Below are 20112 nucleotides of genomic sequence, written 5' to 3'. Positions count from 1 at the left end.
ATCACAAAACTCATCAATCGCATATGTCTTCTCTCTGTCTCATATGTCTTCCTTCTTATGTGATCTCCTCCACATCACTTAAGCATCTGCTTCTTGTCGTGGTCGTGGTTCCAGTTCTGTAGTGTATCATCAAACAAACTGTGCTATGAAATAGTAGGAACAAGTCAAGAAAATTTTACTCAAATAAAACAAGCCATTCACGCAAGTGTTTTCAATTGACATGTAACTTTGAAGTATGAGAAGGAACACACAAACTCACAACTTTCCTAGCTAAGGAAACATGGCATTGTCAACGGAAAGCATTTAAGATCACTGAGAAGACCTAAGTGAAGCTTCCTTCACCGCACACTGAAATACTCAGTCATTGGGACCATGAGAGAAATCAACAAATCAACAGCCCCAAAATATTTCAGCAAGAAACAGAATCATAAGCGAAGAGGAAGATTGATACCAGTTATTTGGGACCGGCGAGCCTCCATCTGTTCTTCACGAAGCTGAAGAGACCAAAGAGGATTCACGCCGACCAAACTGAGATATATATCTTCTCTCCGTACACCACCACCACCATTTCGTTGTAGTCGTTATCACTCAAGCTTCTCTGTGACAGATCTAGATACATAAACACTGTAACAAACGAAATCCCCTAATCGCAAAAGCCCTAATCAACACTAAAAACTGAAACAATCAAAACCCTAATTGCAAACGCCCCAATCCAAACCCTAAAACTGAAACAAATGGAAACCCTAATCGAAAACATGGGTTGATGACGGGAGTGAATCTCACCGTCGTTGTCTTTGAGCGGTGATGGGTTGTTGTTCTGGGTACCGTTGGTTCGAATTCTGCTGCAGAGGGGAGAGGCGTTCTCGGGAGGTGACGGCGGTGACGAACTCAGACCGGTCTTTTATTTTTCCTCCTGTAATCTCAATCTCTCATCCCTCTGACTCATCTCTTATCTTTCATCTCTCTGTCGTGTTTCAGAAAAAGAATGGAGAGGACCAGAGGAAGAGTTGAGATGAGAAGAGAAAAGACCGGTATCTTCTTCTTCCTTCCTCAAGCAATCTCTCATCTCTCTCTGTCTGTCTCATCTCTCTGTCTTTTTTTTTTTTTCCTTCTAACTCAGATCTGTCGTGTTTGAGAAGACAAAAGGAGAGGACAAAACACAATCTCCACCTTTGGATTAAAAAATTAAGGGTAGAGATTGCAATCCTTGTGTATTCCTTTCAACCAATAGATTTTTTTTTCTTTTTATGTATAAATATTTATAGAATAATTGTTATGTTTATATTTGGAGGCAAGTGAAATAAAGTGCGAGGAAAAATGAAATTAGGGTAAGAGAGAAAATATAGCGTTTTAACGTAGAAGGATATTATATATGCGGCTTTTTATAGCATCGATGTAAAAAAAACGCTATCTTAAATAGTGAGTTATGTCAAAGATAGCATTTTTGACCAGAACGCTATCTTTTTATGCTATCTTTGCCCCCTCCCCTTGTAGTGATCGTCTTGAGTGTTTGGTAAATCCGACAGTGAGATCTTCTCTGATTGAGCTGAAATTTGGCAGTGGTGTTAATCTTGGATTTGTATGGTGGGATTAATCTCTGGTTGCGGGAATCCTTGTGAGCTGAGGTTGTTTGGTTGCTGCCGGTTTTGAAGCTCTTGTGTTGCTCTCTTGTTGTTGTTGTTCTTATGTTGGTGATAGCTCTTTGTAGCTAGAGTCTTTGTTCTGTTCAGGGTATTGAACAGAGAGGACGTTGTTGTACTCATATCCATTTATATAGTGGATTTTTGAGTGGACTAATGTCCCGTTGATTTTTTTTTTTCACATCGAAGAGGTTCTCCAATGTAAAAATTGATTGTTTCATTTAGTTATTGCTTATTGTATATTCTGCCATCGTCGAAATATTTTTCTCATAGATTCACACAAGATCAGGGGAACATGATCATATATTCGCACTGTGTTGTGTGTTTTTCTCCAACATAATTAAAAATTTGTATATCCAAAATGTGGAGTATGTTACCAGTGAAGTAGTATATTAGAAATATGAAAAACGTTACAACATCTTGTCTTGATTCAATAGCTAGACTAGAGGAAAGCTTCTTCGTTTGCGTTTGAAACCACTAACCAGTCCAGCTAACGCATAATAGATCTGGACCACAAACACATTACCGGATACGGGTCTGGATCGCAAAATCAACAATTTCATAAATACATATTCAAGTGTAAAGAGATGTCTCATTGTTGATTGAATTAGGCCTGGACCGTGCACTAAGGCCCGTATTGACATCTCTATGTGGAGTATTCATTTGTCGCCAACAATCATTTTCTCAGTTAAGTTTCCACGCTTGTATGCCTGCGCCAGTGACAAAGAACCCACGAATGTTTTTGAACTTCCACAGCCTTTATTTGTTAATAAAAAATATAATCCAATTTATTCATCGAATAGATATTTATATTATGCTAACTAAAGGACATTTTGTTAAAAAAGAACACAGTGTTAACAAAAAGAAGTTAAGACAGCAACGCGATGCCAACAAATTGAAGGTTATTCAGATGTAATGATATAACCATTGAACGAGTGGTTTAATAAAAAGGATCTTATGATACACATTTTATTACTCCACATATCTAACCATTGATTTACTCTTCTTTGATAATCATGGGTATTCAAATCCAAAAGCCCAATTAATCTCCTAGGAACCGGCTCACCTACGACATGCAAACCCGATTGATCTGCGTGGGAGTTAGATATCCATGCCGTCTGACCACGGAAATGGGTAAACCTAAGAGCATGATTATTGGAGAGTTTTTAGGGTAGAGTTTTTAACGAAATATAAGAACCCGTCTCTTAATTTTTAACTAAAAAAGCTAAGAACCGGTTCTTAAATAAGAGTTTTAAGAGCTGGTTCTTAATTTTTTTAGTTAAAAGTTAAGATACAGATTCTTATATTCCGTTAAGAACCCCACTCTAAAAACTCTTCCCAATAATCATGCTCTGAATGTTAGGTCGAACAGTGTGGTTAATTGACTGAATTTACGAGGAAAGAAAATTCGTTAAATGTCAGTATTAGTTTGGGTTGAGTCTTCGAGGACATCAATCTATATTGTCTAAAATCAGCTTGTTATATATATGTAATTATCCACCTAACTACATTTTAAAGAACTAGAGAAAACATGTATAACAAAACTACGAAAAGGTAACTCTTCAATTTATTTGGTCACCAGTGAGATCATCTACACAGTGAAAGTCGACTGTGTTCAAAAAACTTTTTGGTTCTTTCCATTAAAAGTGTTATCAAGTCGGCAGAATTCGCTTCGTGTTTTATAAATAAATACAGATTTACTATGATCTTCGAAGAAAAAGTTAGATTGTTTGTTTAATAGTAACAGCATTTTCTCATTTTATCTATCACACACGCAGGTTGTTTGTTTCCTTGGAACTGGCACTAGACGCATTATATACTGTTTATGTTCTCTGGCAAATCCAGTGTCTATAGTGGGGTTATTTTACATAATTTGCTTTTGGAAAATATATAAAGGAACTCTGAACCCATAAATTAACATGTATAAACAAAAGCAAAAGCAAAATTTAGTACAAATTTTGACTCGATTTTTTTTTTTTTTTTTTTTTGAATTGAATGTTAAATTTAATTCACAAGAAAAAACTTTGTTACATTAAAGTGTGTCATTTCCTAATCTTCAAAATGTAAACTTTATCCCCTTTCCAAATATAAACTCTAATAAAAAGTCATAAGAAACTTCAAACTTGTTTGAAACCAATATTGCATCCCTTCTCCAATATTGCTATCACCTTTCCTCTGCACCAAAGTGAGCTTATTTCTCATGTTTTTATCAAGAAGCTTCATCAATAGAGCTACTCCTGCCTCCCCATGTCTTCTACGGTTACACTTTCTCCATATCATGTATACGGTTGCTTAAAACATATACTTAATGAGAAATAACTGCATCTTACCTCTTGTCAAGTCCCTCATAAGTCTAAAAATTTCTTCCCATCTCACCGTGTATTGATCCATCAAGATACCCTTCATCAGTACTTTCCATATTTGACTCAAATTTCCTTTCAAATTAATGTGAATTAATAATTTTCCAAGCGTTTGAGTCTAAATTTTGCTTTTGTACAAACGGTTTGACAAACGATTTTATATGTGAAGAAAACATAATAAAATACATATATATATATCATGGATCTATGAAGGGAACAAAAGAATGATTTTAAATCTTATAGTAAAATTTGCCACGTGAACAATGCGGATAATTTGCTTCGTCCATTTCTGCCAGGTAATGTCTGAAAATCGTTGATAGGTTACATGTGTTTATTTACTACTTCAAATAAATATATCAAAAATCCATATATATTACAGTATATATCAAGTAGAATGTTTTATACTGTATAAAAAATACAGTAATTATTTATATAAAATGAAAAAGTTTTTAGTTTAACTCAACTAAAACCTTGGAAGTCACAATAATGGGTCTAATGCGATCAAGTATCTCTTGAGGAGTGATGGGTCTTGTTCTGCCTCTCTCGAAGAGGTTCACCAGATTGCGGAAAGGCATTTTTCTTCTGTCCTCTAGGATATCAAAGGAGATTATTGTGTTTCGCTCAAGGATTTGCTAAATAAAATTATCATCTTCAAATGTTCAGATCCGAAACAAGTTATTATAGGAGCTCAAATATCAAGTGAAGTGATCAAGGAGACTCTTTTTAAGATGCCTAAGAGTATAACCCCGGGTCCTGATGGGTTTCCTTGTGAATTCTTCCAAGCAACATGGTCTTTTATTGGTGAAGAGGTTTTGAAGGCAGTTCACTACTTTTTCAGGGCGCCTTTTATGCCGACAGCTGTGAATAGAACATCTTTGGTGTTGATTCCGAAGCGCCCAGGAGCTGAGTGTATAGAGGATTTCAGACCCATTTCTTGTCTGAATACTCTATACAAATTAATAACAAAAATCATCTCAAACCGCTCAAGTGTGTGTTGCCTGATGTGATTTTGCCTAATCAGATAGCTTTTGTCAAGGATAGGCTTCTTTTGGAAAATGTGTTGCTAGCTTCCGAAGTCCTCAACGGGTATCACTCTAAAAAATCTTCTCCAAGGATCGCTCTTAAGATTGACATATCTAAGACTTTTGAGTCTGTCCGTTGGGATTTTATTCTAATTGCTTTAATATCCCAGCCAATATTATCTCTGCAATCAAGGCATGCATCACTACCCCACCGTTCTCTCTATCTATCAATGGAGTTACAGCTGGATATTTTAAAGGCCGTACAAGGCTTCGACAAGGGGACCCTCTTTCTCTGGTCTTGTTTGTGTTGGTGATGAATGTCCTATCCATTATGCTCGATAACGCTACCAACGCTGACATCTTCGATTATCATCCAGGTTGCTCTCATATTCAGCTTACTCACCTGGCTTTTGCGGATGACTTACTTATTTTCTCTGATGGCTCTGAGAAATCTATGGCTTGTGTATTTACCATTCTCTCTCAATTTGAGAAGCTATCAGGTCTTGCGGTTAACATTCACAAAACTTCCATGTTTTTCTTCTGGCCTGCCACATGAGCTCCTAGATAGAATCAAGACGAAATTTCTTCTATCTTCTGAAAGCCTACCAGTTAGATACCTCGATCTTCCCGCTGTGTTCTAAAAAGCTCACGATCAGGACTGTGACCCCCCTTATTTTCCCAGATTAGAAGAAAGCTCAACGGCTGGCTCCATCGCCGTCTGAGTTTGGCGGGTCGACTAAGGTTGATTTCCACTGTGATCTCGGGTATTGTGGGGTTCTGGACTTCACCTTTCCTTCTGCCTAAACGTGTTAAGCAGCTAATCAACAGCTTGACTACTTCCTTCCTGTGGAAAGGTACTCTTGATAATTCTAATGGTGCTAAGGTTGCTTGGGATGCCCTTTGCTTTCCCAAAAGTGAAGGAGGTTTGGGACTTCGGAGCATCTCTTCATGGAATGCAATTTTCAGCCTGAAGCTTATTTGGTTCTTATTCTTTAGATCGGGATCTCTTTGGGTGGCTTGGTGTCGTCATAAGTATCTCTCAAATGGATCCTTCTGGTCTTTAAACGAAAAGAACTACTCTATCTCGTGGACATTCCGGCGCCTTCTCAGGTACCGAACCCTCGCTCTTCCCTTCCTTCGCATCAATGTGGGGAGAGGAGATGACATTTTCTTCTGGTATGATCCATGGACATCCATTGGGCCTTTGATCACCTTTTTGGAGCTTCTGCGCCTACTCAACTTGGTATCCCGTCTGACTCCATGGTCTCAGATTATATTGTTAATGGCTCTTGGAACCTGCCCCCGGCAAGGTCAGATCTCCACCTCAGAGCTATGGTTTATATTTCTACTGTTATTCCTTCATCACAGCAAGATAAAGCCACTTGGGTCATTGATTCTATCACTTACTTCCACTTCTCATCAAAGATTTTGTGAAATTTTATTCGGCCTCGACAACAACTGCTCGTTGAAGCTAGTATTGCCTGACATACTGCAATCATTCCCAAGCACTCCACTAATGCTTGGTTGTTTCTCCTCAACAGAAATCCAACTTTAATGAGAGTAAAGTCTTGGAATTTTGATATTGAAACTACTTGTCTGTTGTGTGGTCTCTCTGATGAGAATATAGATCATCTATTTTTTATTGCAATTATTCTTGGACATGTTGGAGTATTTGCGTTCATAAGTTGGGATTTGTTTCGGTTCCAAGGAATTGGGACCTTGTGATCAACTGGCTTATATCATTACCCAAGAGGGCTCCAGCTACGGTGGCTGCTTACCAGGTGTGGGCTGCTGTTTTGTTTGAGGTTTGGAGGGAACGCAATAGACGTTCTCATGATGGTACTACCCTCCCTAAAGTCGTCTTGATTCGAAGCATTATGCGGACGATTAAGGATAAGGGCACTGCTCATCTCAATACAGGCCTTCCACTAGGTGCTGATCTTCACCAATTCTGGTCTTTTAGACCTTAGGCTCCGAATGGTAACAGCGGGACGAGCGGTGCGGAATGAGCGGATTAGATATTGCGGTATGAATAAAGTGTGGTTTTGTTAACTGCGGAATATTAACAGTTATAAAAAGTAAAAGCGGTATATAGTAAAATGTGAATGGTAGCAAAAATGAAATGCGGTACGGAACCAATAGTAGAATGGTAAAAATATTATAAGCGATGCGGAATACAAATTAAAATTAAATATATTAATATAACAAAATATAATTATTACTAATGAATACTCTCTCCGTTTTTTTTATATTTGACGTTTTAGGATTGTGCACATAGATTAAGAAACATTTAATTTTCTAAACAAAAACATTTCTAATTGTTTACCTAACCACAATTTAACTAATAATAAAATAGAAACTATAATATCATTCGTCATCTAGCATTAATTAGTAATAAATTTTACATAGAAAATTAAAAACGTCAAATAATTTTGAACAAAAAAATTATTCTAAAACGTCAAGTATAAAAAAACGGAGAGAGTATATGATAAATTAAATTCTTTTTTATGACACAATATAGACAAAGATACTATCAAAAATTTAAATTTACCCATAACATATTTGCAATTTTATGTATCATTTGAGCCATAAATCGTTGTCTTAGCATGTGTTGTTTATTCTCGCCATCTACTGCATTTGTAGATTTGATATTTTTGTATCATCTAAATCGTTGTCTTAGCATGTGTTGTTTATTCTCGTCTCTATCAATACTTCAACAAAATCTGCATCTCAAAATTAGAAATTTTGATAATATTATGTAGCCCCATTGTACATTAATTTACATGATATAGTCTAGACAACTACATTTTTTCTTAAATTATTTAATGCAAATAACTAAGTTTGATATATATATATATATATATGCTAGTATATATTTTGTATATTACATATAGTTATTGTATTTCTAAAATGACATTTTCTGCTTATAAATGAAAATTAGATTAATATATATTTTAAACTTAATTATTTATATTTAATAAAACAAAGAAATTTGAAATGAAAAAATTGAAAAGAAAGAAAAAAGCTCACCAACACATCAAACCGCACCAATTTATCTTCTTATGCGTTTCATGTGCGGGTCGTAGAACACACTTCCAATTCTATTTTTTTCTTTTTTCTTTTAATCACAAACCACACTATGTGTTATGTGTGTGTGTTTAAGGTGAATGGTTACAGAAATGAAAATACGCATGCGTTTACGTGTATCCACTACAAACATTCATAACCTTAGTTTCAGCTCTCCATCGATTCTCTGATGTGGAGTTTGTTAGTTTTAATAACTTCGGTAATAGCCCCCTTCCCATTTTCTTGTATTTATGTACCGAACGTTTCTTTTCTTTATCTAATATGAAAGCTTTTTATAAAAAAAAAAAGACACAATAATGTTTTTAAAATGAAGTGGCACTAAACGCGTCCGACGCTTAACAGGAAACAAACAAAAAAAGATCATAGCTGCACCAAATAAAAACTGGCGTTCATAGCTGCACCAAATAAAAACTTGCGTTCAAACACAATTTTGGAATGATGACAATACAGACTTTAGGCGAATCTGAACCGCTTTGAACATATAAGAAGCCCTACCATGGTCCATGTTTCACGGTCGTAACATTTTCAAATATTTTTTGTCCACAGAAAATGCCGTAAAAAAGGATGCAATATCCGTACAAGAAGACTTCAGAAGTTGAGAATGGAATAGTAAGTCTACAGTCAACGCGTCAAAACCTGGAAATATCTACTGCAATGCCGGTTTGCCTATGACAACGAGAGGCCGGTAAACCAGTAAATTGCACATAAGAGTACATCATCAACCATATAGTTTGGCTAAATTTGAAAAGCAATGTTCATTAGTTTAGTTTGGATAACCATTTTATGGGTAATTATTGCTTACAACCCTCATACTGTTAAGTTACAAAATTTTGCGAAACCGATAATTTCGGTCGGTCCAATAACCAAAAGAAAAGAGAAAATAATACAATATGACTAGTGGGAAAGTATGGATATTCATGGGTCAGATATGGCGTGCCGTGTTCCATTGCTTCACTTTATTTCAAATATTTTATATTTATTATCCTATGTACGGTATCCAGTTTTTCTCAAGGGCCAATCATGTTTTCTGTGATATTTTTTTTCTGTGATATTTTTGCTTAACTTTATCATAGTATACAAAAAAAAGTTCTTATAAAAAATTGAAATATCTAGAAGAAATATTGAAATATCTTTCATCCGTTTTTAAAGGCTGTTGTATTATGCGTAATAGTTTTTTTGTTTGTCAAAATGTGATGTGTAATAGTGCACATAAACTATCTGTTTCTTTTAGTATAATATCGTCTCGTCTTGTTTTTTAACCTTTTTATGATGCATATGTCGACATTAATTATGCATGACGTCATATGTTTTATGTTTATGGCCTTTCTAATGTAAAGTCATACTAATATGTAGTAGTATATATATACTTTTAATTTCATTGTCTTGTTATCTCTTTACGGCATAATAGTAGAGAAGTGGTCATTGGCTGGACAGCACCAAAGTCTCAAAATCTTGATAGGTCTTCTTAGTGGCAATGCTAAGACGCATTAAATAGTATTTTCATTTTTAGTAGCCTCTCACCATTTTTGTTTTAGTAGTCAAAAAAAAAAAAAATGTAGTAGTATAGTTTATGGTGTGATTCATACAAGAACGTTTTCCCGGGGAGTAAACGTAATATATTTACAAGTGTGCATGCTCCATGGAGGACGAATTAACTTGGTATTTTAATTATCAAGCATTTAATAAAGAAACGGACTGTAGTGCTATTCGTTTGGTTCCCGCATGTTTCTGCAGCTGTGGCTGAGTCTGTGGCTACAGCTGCTTCTATTCGTTTGGTTGTTGTTCGTTTTGCAGCCGCAGCCGCAACTTGTTGTTCGTTTTCGAAGACGCACGACATTGCCGTAACCTCAGCCGCAGAAAGTAGATTTAGTTATGTTCGTTTGGTTGCGGCGCAATTTTCATTTATTTCATATTTTAATTTTATGAATTTATGAATTTGTAAAATTGTATTTTAAATAAATAAAATGTATTTTAAATTTGTAAAATTGTATTTTAAATAAATAAAATTTAATTTAAATTTGTAAAATTGTATTTTAAATAAATAAAATGTAGATTTAAATTTGTAAAATTGTAATATTTACATTCATCAAATTATTATATTTAATTAGTAATAAATTTAACAACATTTTTTTATCATAAACAAAAGCTAAATAATACATCAAGTCTTAAATAAATAAAACAAATATTTCAAATATCACATAGAACTGATAATCAAAGTTATAAGCAAAAAAAAAGTCATTAACTAAAACATTTAATACGGTAAACGACCTCTACCATATTCATCTGTGATGCTCTTACGCAAAGCTTCCATCGCTCTATCATCTGTCGGCTCATATACAATATGTCCACCACCACCATCATCATCATCATCATCATCATCATCATCATCATCATCACCATCATCACCTTCTTCTCCTTCTTCTTCATCACCATCAACTCCTTCTGCTTCTCCTTCTCCATCATCATCACTTTGCCATTGTAAAAAATCATGATCTTCCCGATGTGAATCACGTATGAAGTTGTGTAGCGCCATCGTCGCTGTCACGAGCTTAATCCACTTGACCAGACAATACTTTGGATGCTTACGATCCAAAATCTTCCATTTTTCTTTCCATACTCCAAATGTCCTCTCAATCACCGATCGCAATCCTGAATGCTTTCGGTTGAACAACTCTCGTGCACTAACTAGTGGTCCTCCTCTAGCAAACTGACCAAGATGATATTGCATACTCCGATGCGGACCAAGATACCCCGTCCTGGTCGGATATCCCGAGTCAACTAGATAATACTTTCCAGGAGGATGATGTGGGAAAGAAGCCTCATTCCTCGCACAATGAGTCAAGACCTTTGTATCATGTGCTCTACCAGGTATACCGAGATATGCATATATGAACTTCATGTCGAAGTTACATATAGCAAGAACATTCATTGTAGGATCTTGCTTTCTACCTTTATATGCTTCTGCATTTTGACTTGGAGGGCGAACCGGCACATGAGTTCCATCGAGTGCTCCAACACAATCTCTGAAATGAGGCCAATATCGATCATCATTCCTCAAAACATGACTCACTCTTCCAAACTCGCCTTCTTGTGGTCTTAATGTATCCTCCGCAAACTTCAGAATAGCACTCAAAACATCATCAAGCTTCCTTTGGATAGTATCCAATGATCTTGATACCTTGCAGCAATATCCCGCTTAGTCTTATCTTGACCAACAATCTTGAGAAACATCGCAACAAGATTCCTCAAGGTAGACATGGTGAGACACTTTCAATCCATATCGCTCAGCTAGCATCTTGCACAAAGCTTCAAAAGTCCTTTGATTCATCCGAAGAATGTCATAACATTGCTGATCAGATTCATACATAAGTTGTTGAACATGTCGCCATCCTGCTCCTCGATCTGTTCTATGACTCAATCTCTCAGTGATAGGAACATCAAACAAACCAAGCTCATCATCATAATCACCATCCTCATCTTCTAATATCCATCTTTCAAGCATCTACAAAACCATAAGTTCCAGCAAAGACATAATGCATATCTGAGATAGACATAATACATATCTGTAACAAGTTAGGAAGTATAACAGACCAGACATATAACATATAACATATACCAGACCAGACATATGCTGATGCTGTTACAAAGTTCACAGGTGCTAAAATAGATGTAATACCTATCTGCAAAAATAGGCTAAGAGAAAGTATTTGATGTCAGTCCATTAGCATTCAAAGCTAATCATAGCTCAACGACTCATTAGCTTCGCCAAGATGGACTGATAATCAAAAGTTCGCAGGTGCAGTAACTTATCTCAAATTCTCAGAACCATGGAACAGAGACAGGAACAAAAACCACACTAGAACAGTAACTAATCTCAAAGTATGAGAACCATAGAACAGACACAGGACATGCTTCTCTAACGATTAAAAAAGGAAAAAAACAATCAAGATCATAACAACAGAGCCAAGACACGAGAGCCAAGACACGAGAGCCAAGACACAATGAAAACAACAGAGCCAAGACATAAAAACAGTCCAGATACAGTCCAATAAAAGAAGAACAAAATTACAAAAAACAGACAGATAATTTTTAAAATTTATGATGAAAGAAAAAACAGTCCAATATAAGTCTAGAATGAGTAGTATCACACCAATCACCATCAACATTAGTTTCTCCTCCTTTCATTATTTAGATCGAACCCGAGTTCATTTTATCTAACTCAGTTCCAGTTACATCTTCCAAACAAAACAACATCTTCCAAATAAAACAACAGAGCCAAGACACAAAAATAACACAAGACACAATGGAAACAACAGAACCAAAACATAATGGAAGAAAATGTAACAGATTTCTTATTAACAGAAGACAAAAGACAGTTCATACAAAGATTAGACCAAAAGCAAAAGTTTCATGCTAGTTCTAAGTTCCATACTAGTCCTAAGTTCCATTCCAGCTCTCTCGCCATTAAGACTAAACTCACAAACTACTCAATCATCACGATTTATCTTGGTCCTAAGCTCTAGAAACTTAATCTTAGCTTCATCTATCTTCATTGTTATAAAAGTCCTTATGCTCCCTTCATTGTCTATAAGATGTTCCATTGTTGCTTCATATAATGGAGACCACTCTCTCACTCCAGGCAATGTGTACAATATCTGTAACACATTTTCAACACTAGAAGTTTCTTGACGCTCCAACATCTGTTCCGCTATCCTATTTTTCACCATAAGAGCTTCAGTACGTTTGTCACAAGCTTCTACAACCATATCCTTCTCTTTACGCTTTCTTTTTCCTCTTGAACTTTCGGAATGAGTTTGGCTCTGGGTTTTTGTCTGAGCTTGTGGCTGAGTTTCTGTCTCTGCTGCTGCTTGAGTTTCTGTTTCTGATGCTGACTGATAATCGGCTTCATCACCATCATCTCCACCCACTCTAGAATTCAAGCTTGCTTCTCCATGTTGAGCACTCCATCCTTCTGCTCCAATTACTACTACAGCACAAAACTCTTCTTCAAACAGATACATATTAAATTCCTCTTTCCATATGGATCTTCTAATCCCAGGACACTCCTATATAACAAAAAATAAAGAGTTAATCACTGAAAACGCAAACGTAAATGAATCATTATACAATACTTAGTAAATCATTCAAACTCAAATTCTAAAAGGACATAAAGCAAAACGTTTCAGACATGGTTGCCTCTGTTCTGTGTCATATAAACGACTAGGAAAAAGCAACATGATATCACTCTACAATACTCAGTGAATCACTCTACAATACTCGGTGAATCATTCAAACTCAAATTCTACCAGCAAGATCACAAAAGGGTTCCAGAAACTAACTAACTAACTAGTCATCATTTTCTAAGTGAGCAAAGCAAACATAAAGCATTTTATAGAAAAATACACAGAAGAGATAAACAAAACTAACATTTTCGCGTTCACTCCACCAATCATCTGACATATCGATCCTTCCCAGATTATCAAACCCAAGCCCTATCCTATTCTTAGTTAACTTCCTAAACTTGGTGTATTTCTCCCTACATGTGTCGTATTTGTTCTTGAAAGTTTACCAGGAATCATATCCTTTCTTAAACCTGTCTTCAAACGCCTCCATGATGTTCTCCTTCCCTACTTTATTCATAGACGTACTGGTCCTGTTTCCCTTTCTTCTCTCTTCGGCATAAAGTTGGAAAAATTATCTAGTCTCCTCAGGAGGCCAGTTCTAAAGCCAAGAAAAGGAACATAGAACAAATATGACTCAAACTCACAGACAAAGATAAGTATACCAAAACAGTTCCTGCCAAAACAACTAACTCAAACTCACAGACAAAGATAAGTATACCAAGACAGTTCCTGCTAAAACAACTAACTCAAACTCACAGACAAAGATAAGTATACCAAGACAGTTCCTGCTAAAACAACTAACTCAAACTCACAGACAAGGATCAGGACACAAAACAAGTAACATTGGTAACAAGCAACATATATCCAACAAGTTCTATACAACCCTCAAGTTCATATATCAAAAAGAGAGGGTCTGAGCATACATCTTTTGTCACCGAGAGAGTGAGCTTGGAGAGGGTCTGAGCTTGGAGAGAGTCTGCAAATAGTCAAACGCTTCAAGAATTAGACTTCTTCAGGATACATCAGTGAAACAAGCTTAAAGATACATTGGCTAATCATCAATCAAAACGCCAGTAACCAACAAACTCATCAGATCATATCAAGCTAAGAAAAAGGCTAAGAAAGAAGAAGCAATAACATAACACACTTGAATGGAGAACTAACGATCTCTACTAAGCAATGTAACAACACACACAGGAACATTAACTCAGAAGACAAACAACTTCAGAGGGTCAAGATCAAACATCATACATGAAGAGAGAGCTTGAGAAGGTCTTAGAGAGAATGTGAGCTTGAGTGCGAGCAGCTACCAATGACGGTTGAGACGTTTTGAATTGGGTGAAACAGGTTTTGTGTTGTTCAATGGCGTTTGCTCTTGATCTTCTCGACAGGGACGTTCCTGCTACAAAAAAAAAAGGGATAAGTAAATGATCTGAAGTAAGAAAACTCAGTTAACAGAGCAACTAAACACAACTCATGTGATTGTTCAATAACAGAGCAAAGAAATAGATTACCCATCAGAGACCAATCATAACAAAGCTATAGACATTCCATCAAGTTCAAGACATCAAGTTCAACCAATCTGGTCGTTTTCAAACCAGTACGCATGATATATACATATATATATACCAAGACACAATGGAAACAAGACACAATGCATTGAAACAAGACAGAGCCAAGACACATATCAAGTTCATATAATGAGACCAATCTCATGTCTCAGGTACACATTCAAGTTCATATAACGAGAGCCAAGACACAATGGACACAAGACAGAGCCAAGACATATATCAATCAATACGCAGAGATGGAAGTAATGAAATGTAGTAGAGAGTCTCACCGTAATCTCCCTCTTTGTGATGGAAGAGATGGAAGTGAACACCTGTTGGTATATACCTGCATAACACCAAACAATGGAAGACATGAGCTTTGTGTAAGAAACATGAACCTTACGAGAGAGTGAGAGACAGACGAAGCTATACCTCAACGAGAAAAGGAAGATATGGGTTTGGAGAAGAGAGCTTCGAGATGCTATGAAGAAGAGAGCTTCGAGATGCTATGGAGAAGAGATGTCCAAGATCGAGAGAGAGAGATCGGCTTTACACAAAACCTAAGCATCAACAAGCTATCATCACTTCATCAATCTAAGACTCAAATCAATATCTGGTAAGTTATTCAGAGAGCTCGAGATGGGTTTGCTTCGGGGAAGCGGGAGAGATTTAAATGGAGAGAGCTTGAGATGGAGAGAGAGAGAGAGAGAGAGAGAAGAGAGAGAGAGAGAGAGAGAGAGAGAGAGAGAGAGAGAGAGAGCTTCAAGATGGGTTTGAGAGGGTCTCGAGAAAGTGACCTTGAGAGGGTCTCGAGAGAGTGACTTGAGAGGAGCAACGGCTTTACACAAACCTAAGCATCAACAAAGAAACCCATAAAGCTACAATTTGGAGAAGGAATGAGAGACAGATGAAGGAATGAGAGATAGATGAAGCCAATACCTCAACGAGAAAAGGAAGAGATGGGTTTGGAGAAGAGAGCTTCAAGATGCTATGGAGAAGAGAGCTTCGAGATGCTATAGAGAAGAGATAGCTTCAAGATGCTATGAAGAAGAGAGAGCTGCACTAAAAAGCTACTGTATCTGAACATATTGAACAAAAGAGACAAAAACAAATGAGATCAGGTTTGTTTACTTATCAATGATCAAGGATATATTAAAATACTGCATAAGGAATAAATACCTGAGCCACAAGTGCCATGAAGGTGCAAAGCCTAGAGCTTCCTTAAGCCCAAAGAAGGAGTAACGAATGATCTGCAATATCAAGCAATCATCCAACCACTTAGACCAAACATGTTAACTAAAAAGCACATGTTAAGACACATCGACAAGACACATATGAGAATGGTATTTGTAAAGTAATAAAAAACTCAAGACCAATGACACAAAAACAACTTCAAAACAACAATTCTCAAGCTAGTAAAGCGCTAATACTGAAACAAAACGTCTTGTACAGTTAATGTTATGCCAAAATATATAAACAGAGAGCTTAAAACCGCAACGCTAGCCTAAAATCAAATATCAGTTCAAACGTTCTATTCTTTACCAAGAAAGTAAGAACATTTCAAGTAAACAGAAACTCAAACAAGAGAATAGTTCAAATAACATATAAACAGATAGCTTGAAGCGTTAGAACATAAGTATCAAACAGAGCTTGAATCTGCACTATACCTCAAAGAGAGAGAGCGTCGGAGAAGAGAGTGAGCGTCAGAGAAGAGAGAGAGAGAGAGAGAGAGAGAGAGAGAGAGAGAGAGAGAGAGAGAGAGAGAGAGAGCTCTGGAGATGGGTTTCAACGGAGCTTGAATCTGCAACACAACACATTCATCAGACTCGGACCAAAGAGGAAGCGTTAGAAAATAAGTATCAAACAGAGCTTGAATCTGCAATATACCTCAAAGAGAGAGAGAGAGAGCTCTGGAGATGGGTTTCCGTCGGAGAAGAGAGAGAGGTCGCGTCGGAGATCGAGAGAGAGCTTTAGAAGGGATGGAGAGCTCGAGAGAGATGGAGAGATGGAGGAGAGAGAGAGAGAGAGAGAGAGAGAGAGAGAGAGAGAGAGAGAGAGAGAGCTTGAGGGAGATGGATAGAGAGAGAGAGAGAGAGAGAGATGGAGAGTGTGAGCTCGAGAGAGATGGAGAGCTCGAGATAGAGAGAGATGGAGAGCTCAAGCAGAGTTGCGGCTGCGTCAATGGGAAAGGAGAGAGATGCGGTTGCGTCTAATTAGGGCTAGGTTTAGTTGTAGATATTGAAAGATGTTAAGGGTAAAAATGTAAATTGACCTTCTGGCCGCATCATTTACGTCGCGACCGCGGGATTTCACGGCGTCGATCGCAGAAAGTGGCGTCAGACGCGGCGGTTAGACGCAAGTACCTGCGGCAATCAAACGAACAAGAATTTTGAAAAACATTGCCGTAGCCGCAGACGCAGGAACCTGCGGCAACCAAACGAACAGCAATTGTATATCTAGTTATCTACTGAGCTAGATATACTTATTAATCACTTTGGATTTTGGTGGAATATAATTCAAATTGTTTGTTTCCGTTTAAGAACTAAAATTTTTGTAGTTCGGTTTAATATGTTTTAGTTCCTTTTTAGTTTCCGATGCTCATCACTGATTAAAAAGCTTCTAGAAGTCCTTTGGCTGAGACGTGGTTTCAGTTTCCTATTGTTTTTGTTTTGTTTTCTTGTTTTTGAAAGCTCCAATAGTTTTTGTTTTTCTGAGGATAAACCAAATAACAAATAAACTGGACAGTATAATTTGATTTTTCTTAAATTAATGTCTTCAATCTAGGTTGATTCGTCTCGATTAATGTCCACCTATAAAAACAAAAATATTCCATCAAGGGCGGTATTTGTTTAAATCGAACTTGTCTTTCAGGTGATGCATGTTGGATAGTTAGTATTGACTTTACAATTTAATCTTCCTCATTATTAAATCAAATTGAGACATCAAACCAAACTCAAACACTAAAATACAAAAGGACATTGTGTAATCACTCATCTTTAAACCTGAATTTGTGCATTAATCTCCTCCTAATTTCATCAAAAGAATACATGGTTAGGTTAATTCTCCAAATTAAGAACCTTATCTCTCTCTGTATCTCTACTATGCATACAACATTGGTACATTATTTACATCACCATCTTTGTACTTAATTATTACTACCGTTTTTGTTGTGTATATATTAATGATAATTAGTTATAATGCAGTTCACTCTCTTTCCAACTCATACTTATGAGTACGCATTTGATAAAAACTGAAGACAACCATTATAAATTCGTTGCAAGTGATTTATATGGTTGACTGTAACATATGATCGGTCTATTCCCTAGCATTAGTCGGAAGGTATTTCAAACTCGGATCAGATAGTTTGATACGTTTTCGGGTTAATCCACTCTGTACGTATCACTAAGTGCGTTTTTTTCGAAGCCAACCGGATCAGCTGATAGAGCATATAAAAAAATGGTACATGTGTTACAAAAAAAAAACAAAATGGTTCATGATGTAATAATATCAATTCTTTAAGAAGATAGATTTGCATCACTGTCACATTGTGCGAGCGGGTAGGTTACTGGTTAATTGATTTTTATATAACATGATTGTATTAAAGAATATATAAGGCTTTGATAAAAAAAAGAATATATAAGGTAAAGATGTATATAATTAACTAAAAATAATATATATATATATAAGTTTATATATATTGAATTTATAGTTCATTTAAATTTATTAATATATATATATATATATATATATATACATATATATATATAAACTATTAATAGATAGCAATATTTTCTTATAAATGATTATATAGTGATTTTCATGAGAAAATAGTTAAAATACAAACGAAAAAGACGATCAAATCAAAATGTGAATTTACAATGCTGTAATAGTCAAATATCATTTGAGACTAGACGTTAACTTAGCTGGTAGAATCTAATTCATCTACATGCAATTTGTATCTTCCACTAAAAAAATTAAGATACATTCTGTACACTACCAATTTTGATAAAAAGTAGTTAACTACCATAAGATTCTTTAAATTTTGAAATATAAAAATAATATGTGTTTGTGATATTTTTTTGGACAATGTTTATGAAAGTTTCTAAACCAAAAAAAATGTTATGTTTTTCGTTCTAGTAAGTTGTGATAGTTAAAATAATAAAATTTTGAATTTCGTAAATTATTCCACTGTTAAATCAATAGAAAAAATAAAGTTTGGTGATAATTAACGAATATTAACAAATAGAAGTTAGACGAGAATAAATACTGAAAATACTTTAGACGAACATAATTTTGCTGAATCACAAGGAACTAAAATTTACCTTTTGTAGTAATAAGTTTTTCGTTTTATTTTCTGTATTTTCCTAACAAATTCATTTAAGTTTAACATACTTTGGTTAAAAAATATAAAAACTTGATGAAAATGTTTTAAATGATAAAAATTAAAAAATTATGCTTTCAAACAGTAAAAGCGTGTTTCAGCATTGTTGGCATATAATAAAAACGGATTTACTAGAAATGGTTAATGATTTCTTGACATCAGGGACACTAGACACAAGGTTAAATATGACGAATATTTGTTTAATCCCTAAAACGGAGAGACCTACGCGAATGACTGAACTCAGACCTATCAGTTTATGTAACGTAGAATATAAGATTATATCAAAGGTATTGTGTCAAAGGTTGAAGGTGTGTCTTCCTTCTCTTATCTCGGAAACACAATCGGCTTTTGTGCTGGGAAGGCTGATCTCGGATAACATTCTTATAGCTCAGGAGATGTTTTATGGATTGAGGACTAACAGATGTAAGGACAAATTTATGGCCATAAAAACGGATATGAGTAAAGCTTATGATCGAGTTGAATGGATTTTCATCCAACAACTTCTATCTAAAATGGGTTTTCATCACCATTGGATACAACTGATGATGGAATGCATTTCCTCAGTACAATATAGAGTGTTATTAAATGGGCAATCGAAAGGAAACATAATACCACAGCGGGGGATTCGTCAGGGGGACCCTCTTTCTTCTTATCTATTTATTATGTGCACGGAAGCGCTAGTAGTGAATATCAAAAAGGCGGAAAGGGAGAAACATCTGACGGGTATAAAAGTCGCTAGGGCTTGCCCTTCGATATCCCATTTACTTTTTTGTAGATGATAGCCTTTTCTTCTGTAAAGCAAACAGGGAAGAAAGTCAGACTATTCTTCGGATTCTTAAGGAATATGAAGTGGTATCAAGTCAGCAGATAAACTTTGAAAAATCTTCGATTCAGTTTGGGCATAAGGTCGAGGAAGATTTAAGGCAGGAACTACGGGATGTGTTGGGAA

The 20112-nt window shown here is 35.9% G+C and overlaps 1 protein-coding gene and 1 long non-coding RNA gene across 2 annotated transcripts; both read right to left on the bottom strand.

The window, feature by feature from the left end:
* Positions 1 to 28: 28 nt before the first annotated feature.
* Positions 29 to 1118, bottom strand: LOC106411378. Its single transcript, XR_002660209.2, has 3 exons — positions 784 to 1118; positions 260 to 609; positions 29 to 116 (listed from the first exon to the last, which is right to left on the bottom strand). It is a non-coding gene; the product is annotated as an uncharacterized LOC106411378 (long non-coding RNA).
* Positions 1119 to 10224: 9106 nt separating this feature from the next.
* Positions 10225 to 16014, bottom strand: LOC111208030. Its single transcript, XM_048762393.1, has 2 exons — positions 15962 to 16014; positions 10225 to 15861 (listed from the first exon to the last, which is right to left on the bottom strand). Exon 2 carries the CDS (start codon positions 11036 to 11038, stop codon positions 10361 to 10363), a length of 678 nt encoding a protein of 225 aa, XP_048618350.1. The 5' UTR covers positions 11039 to 15861; positions 15962 to 16014; the 3' UTR covers positions 10225 to 10360.
* Between the last annotated feature and the right edge of the window lie 4098 nt (positions 16015 to 20112).

Source organism: Brassica napus, chromosome C7, assembly GCF_020379485.1.
Source record: "Brassica napus cultivar Da-Ae chromosome C7, Da-Ae, whole genome shotgun sequence".
NCBI classification, from domain to species: Eukaryota; Viridiplantae; Streptophyta; class Magnoliopsida; order Brassicales; family Brassicaceae; genus Brassica; species Brassica napus.
This window is presented reverse-complemented; position numbering and strand designations above follow the sequence as displayed.

Excerpts from the sequence above, each read along its gene's own strand:
- LOC111208030 (XM_048762393.1), bottom strand. The coding sequence starts at position 11,038 with ATGAATGTTCTTGCTATATGTAACTTCGACATGAAGTTCATATATGCA.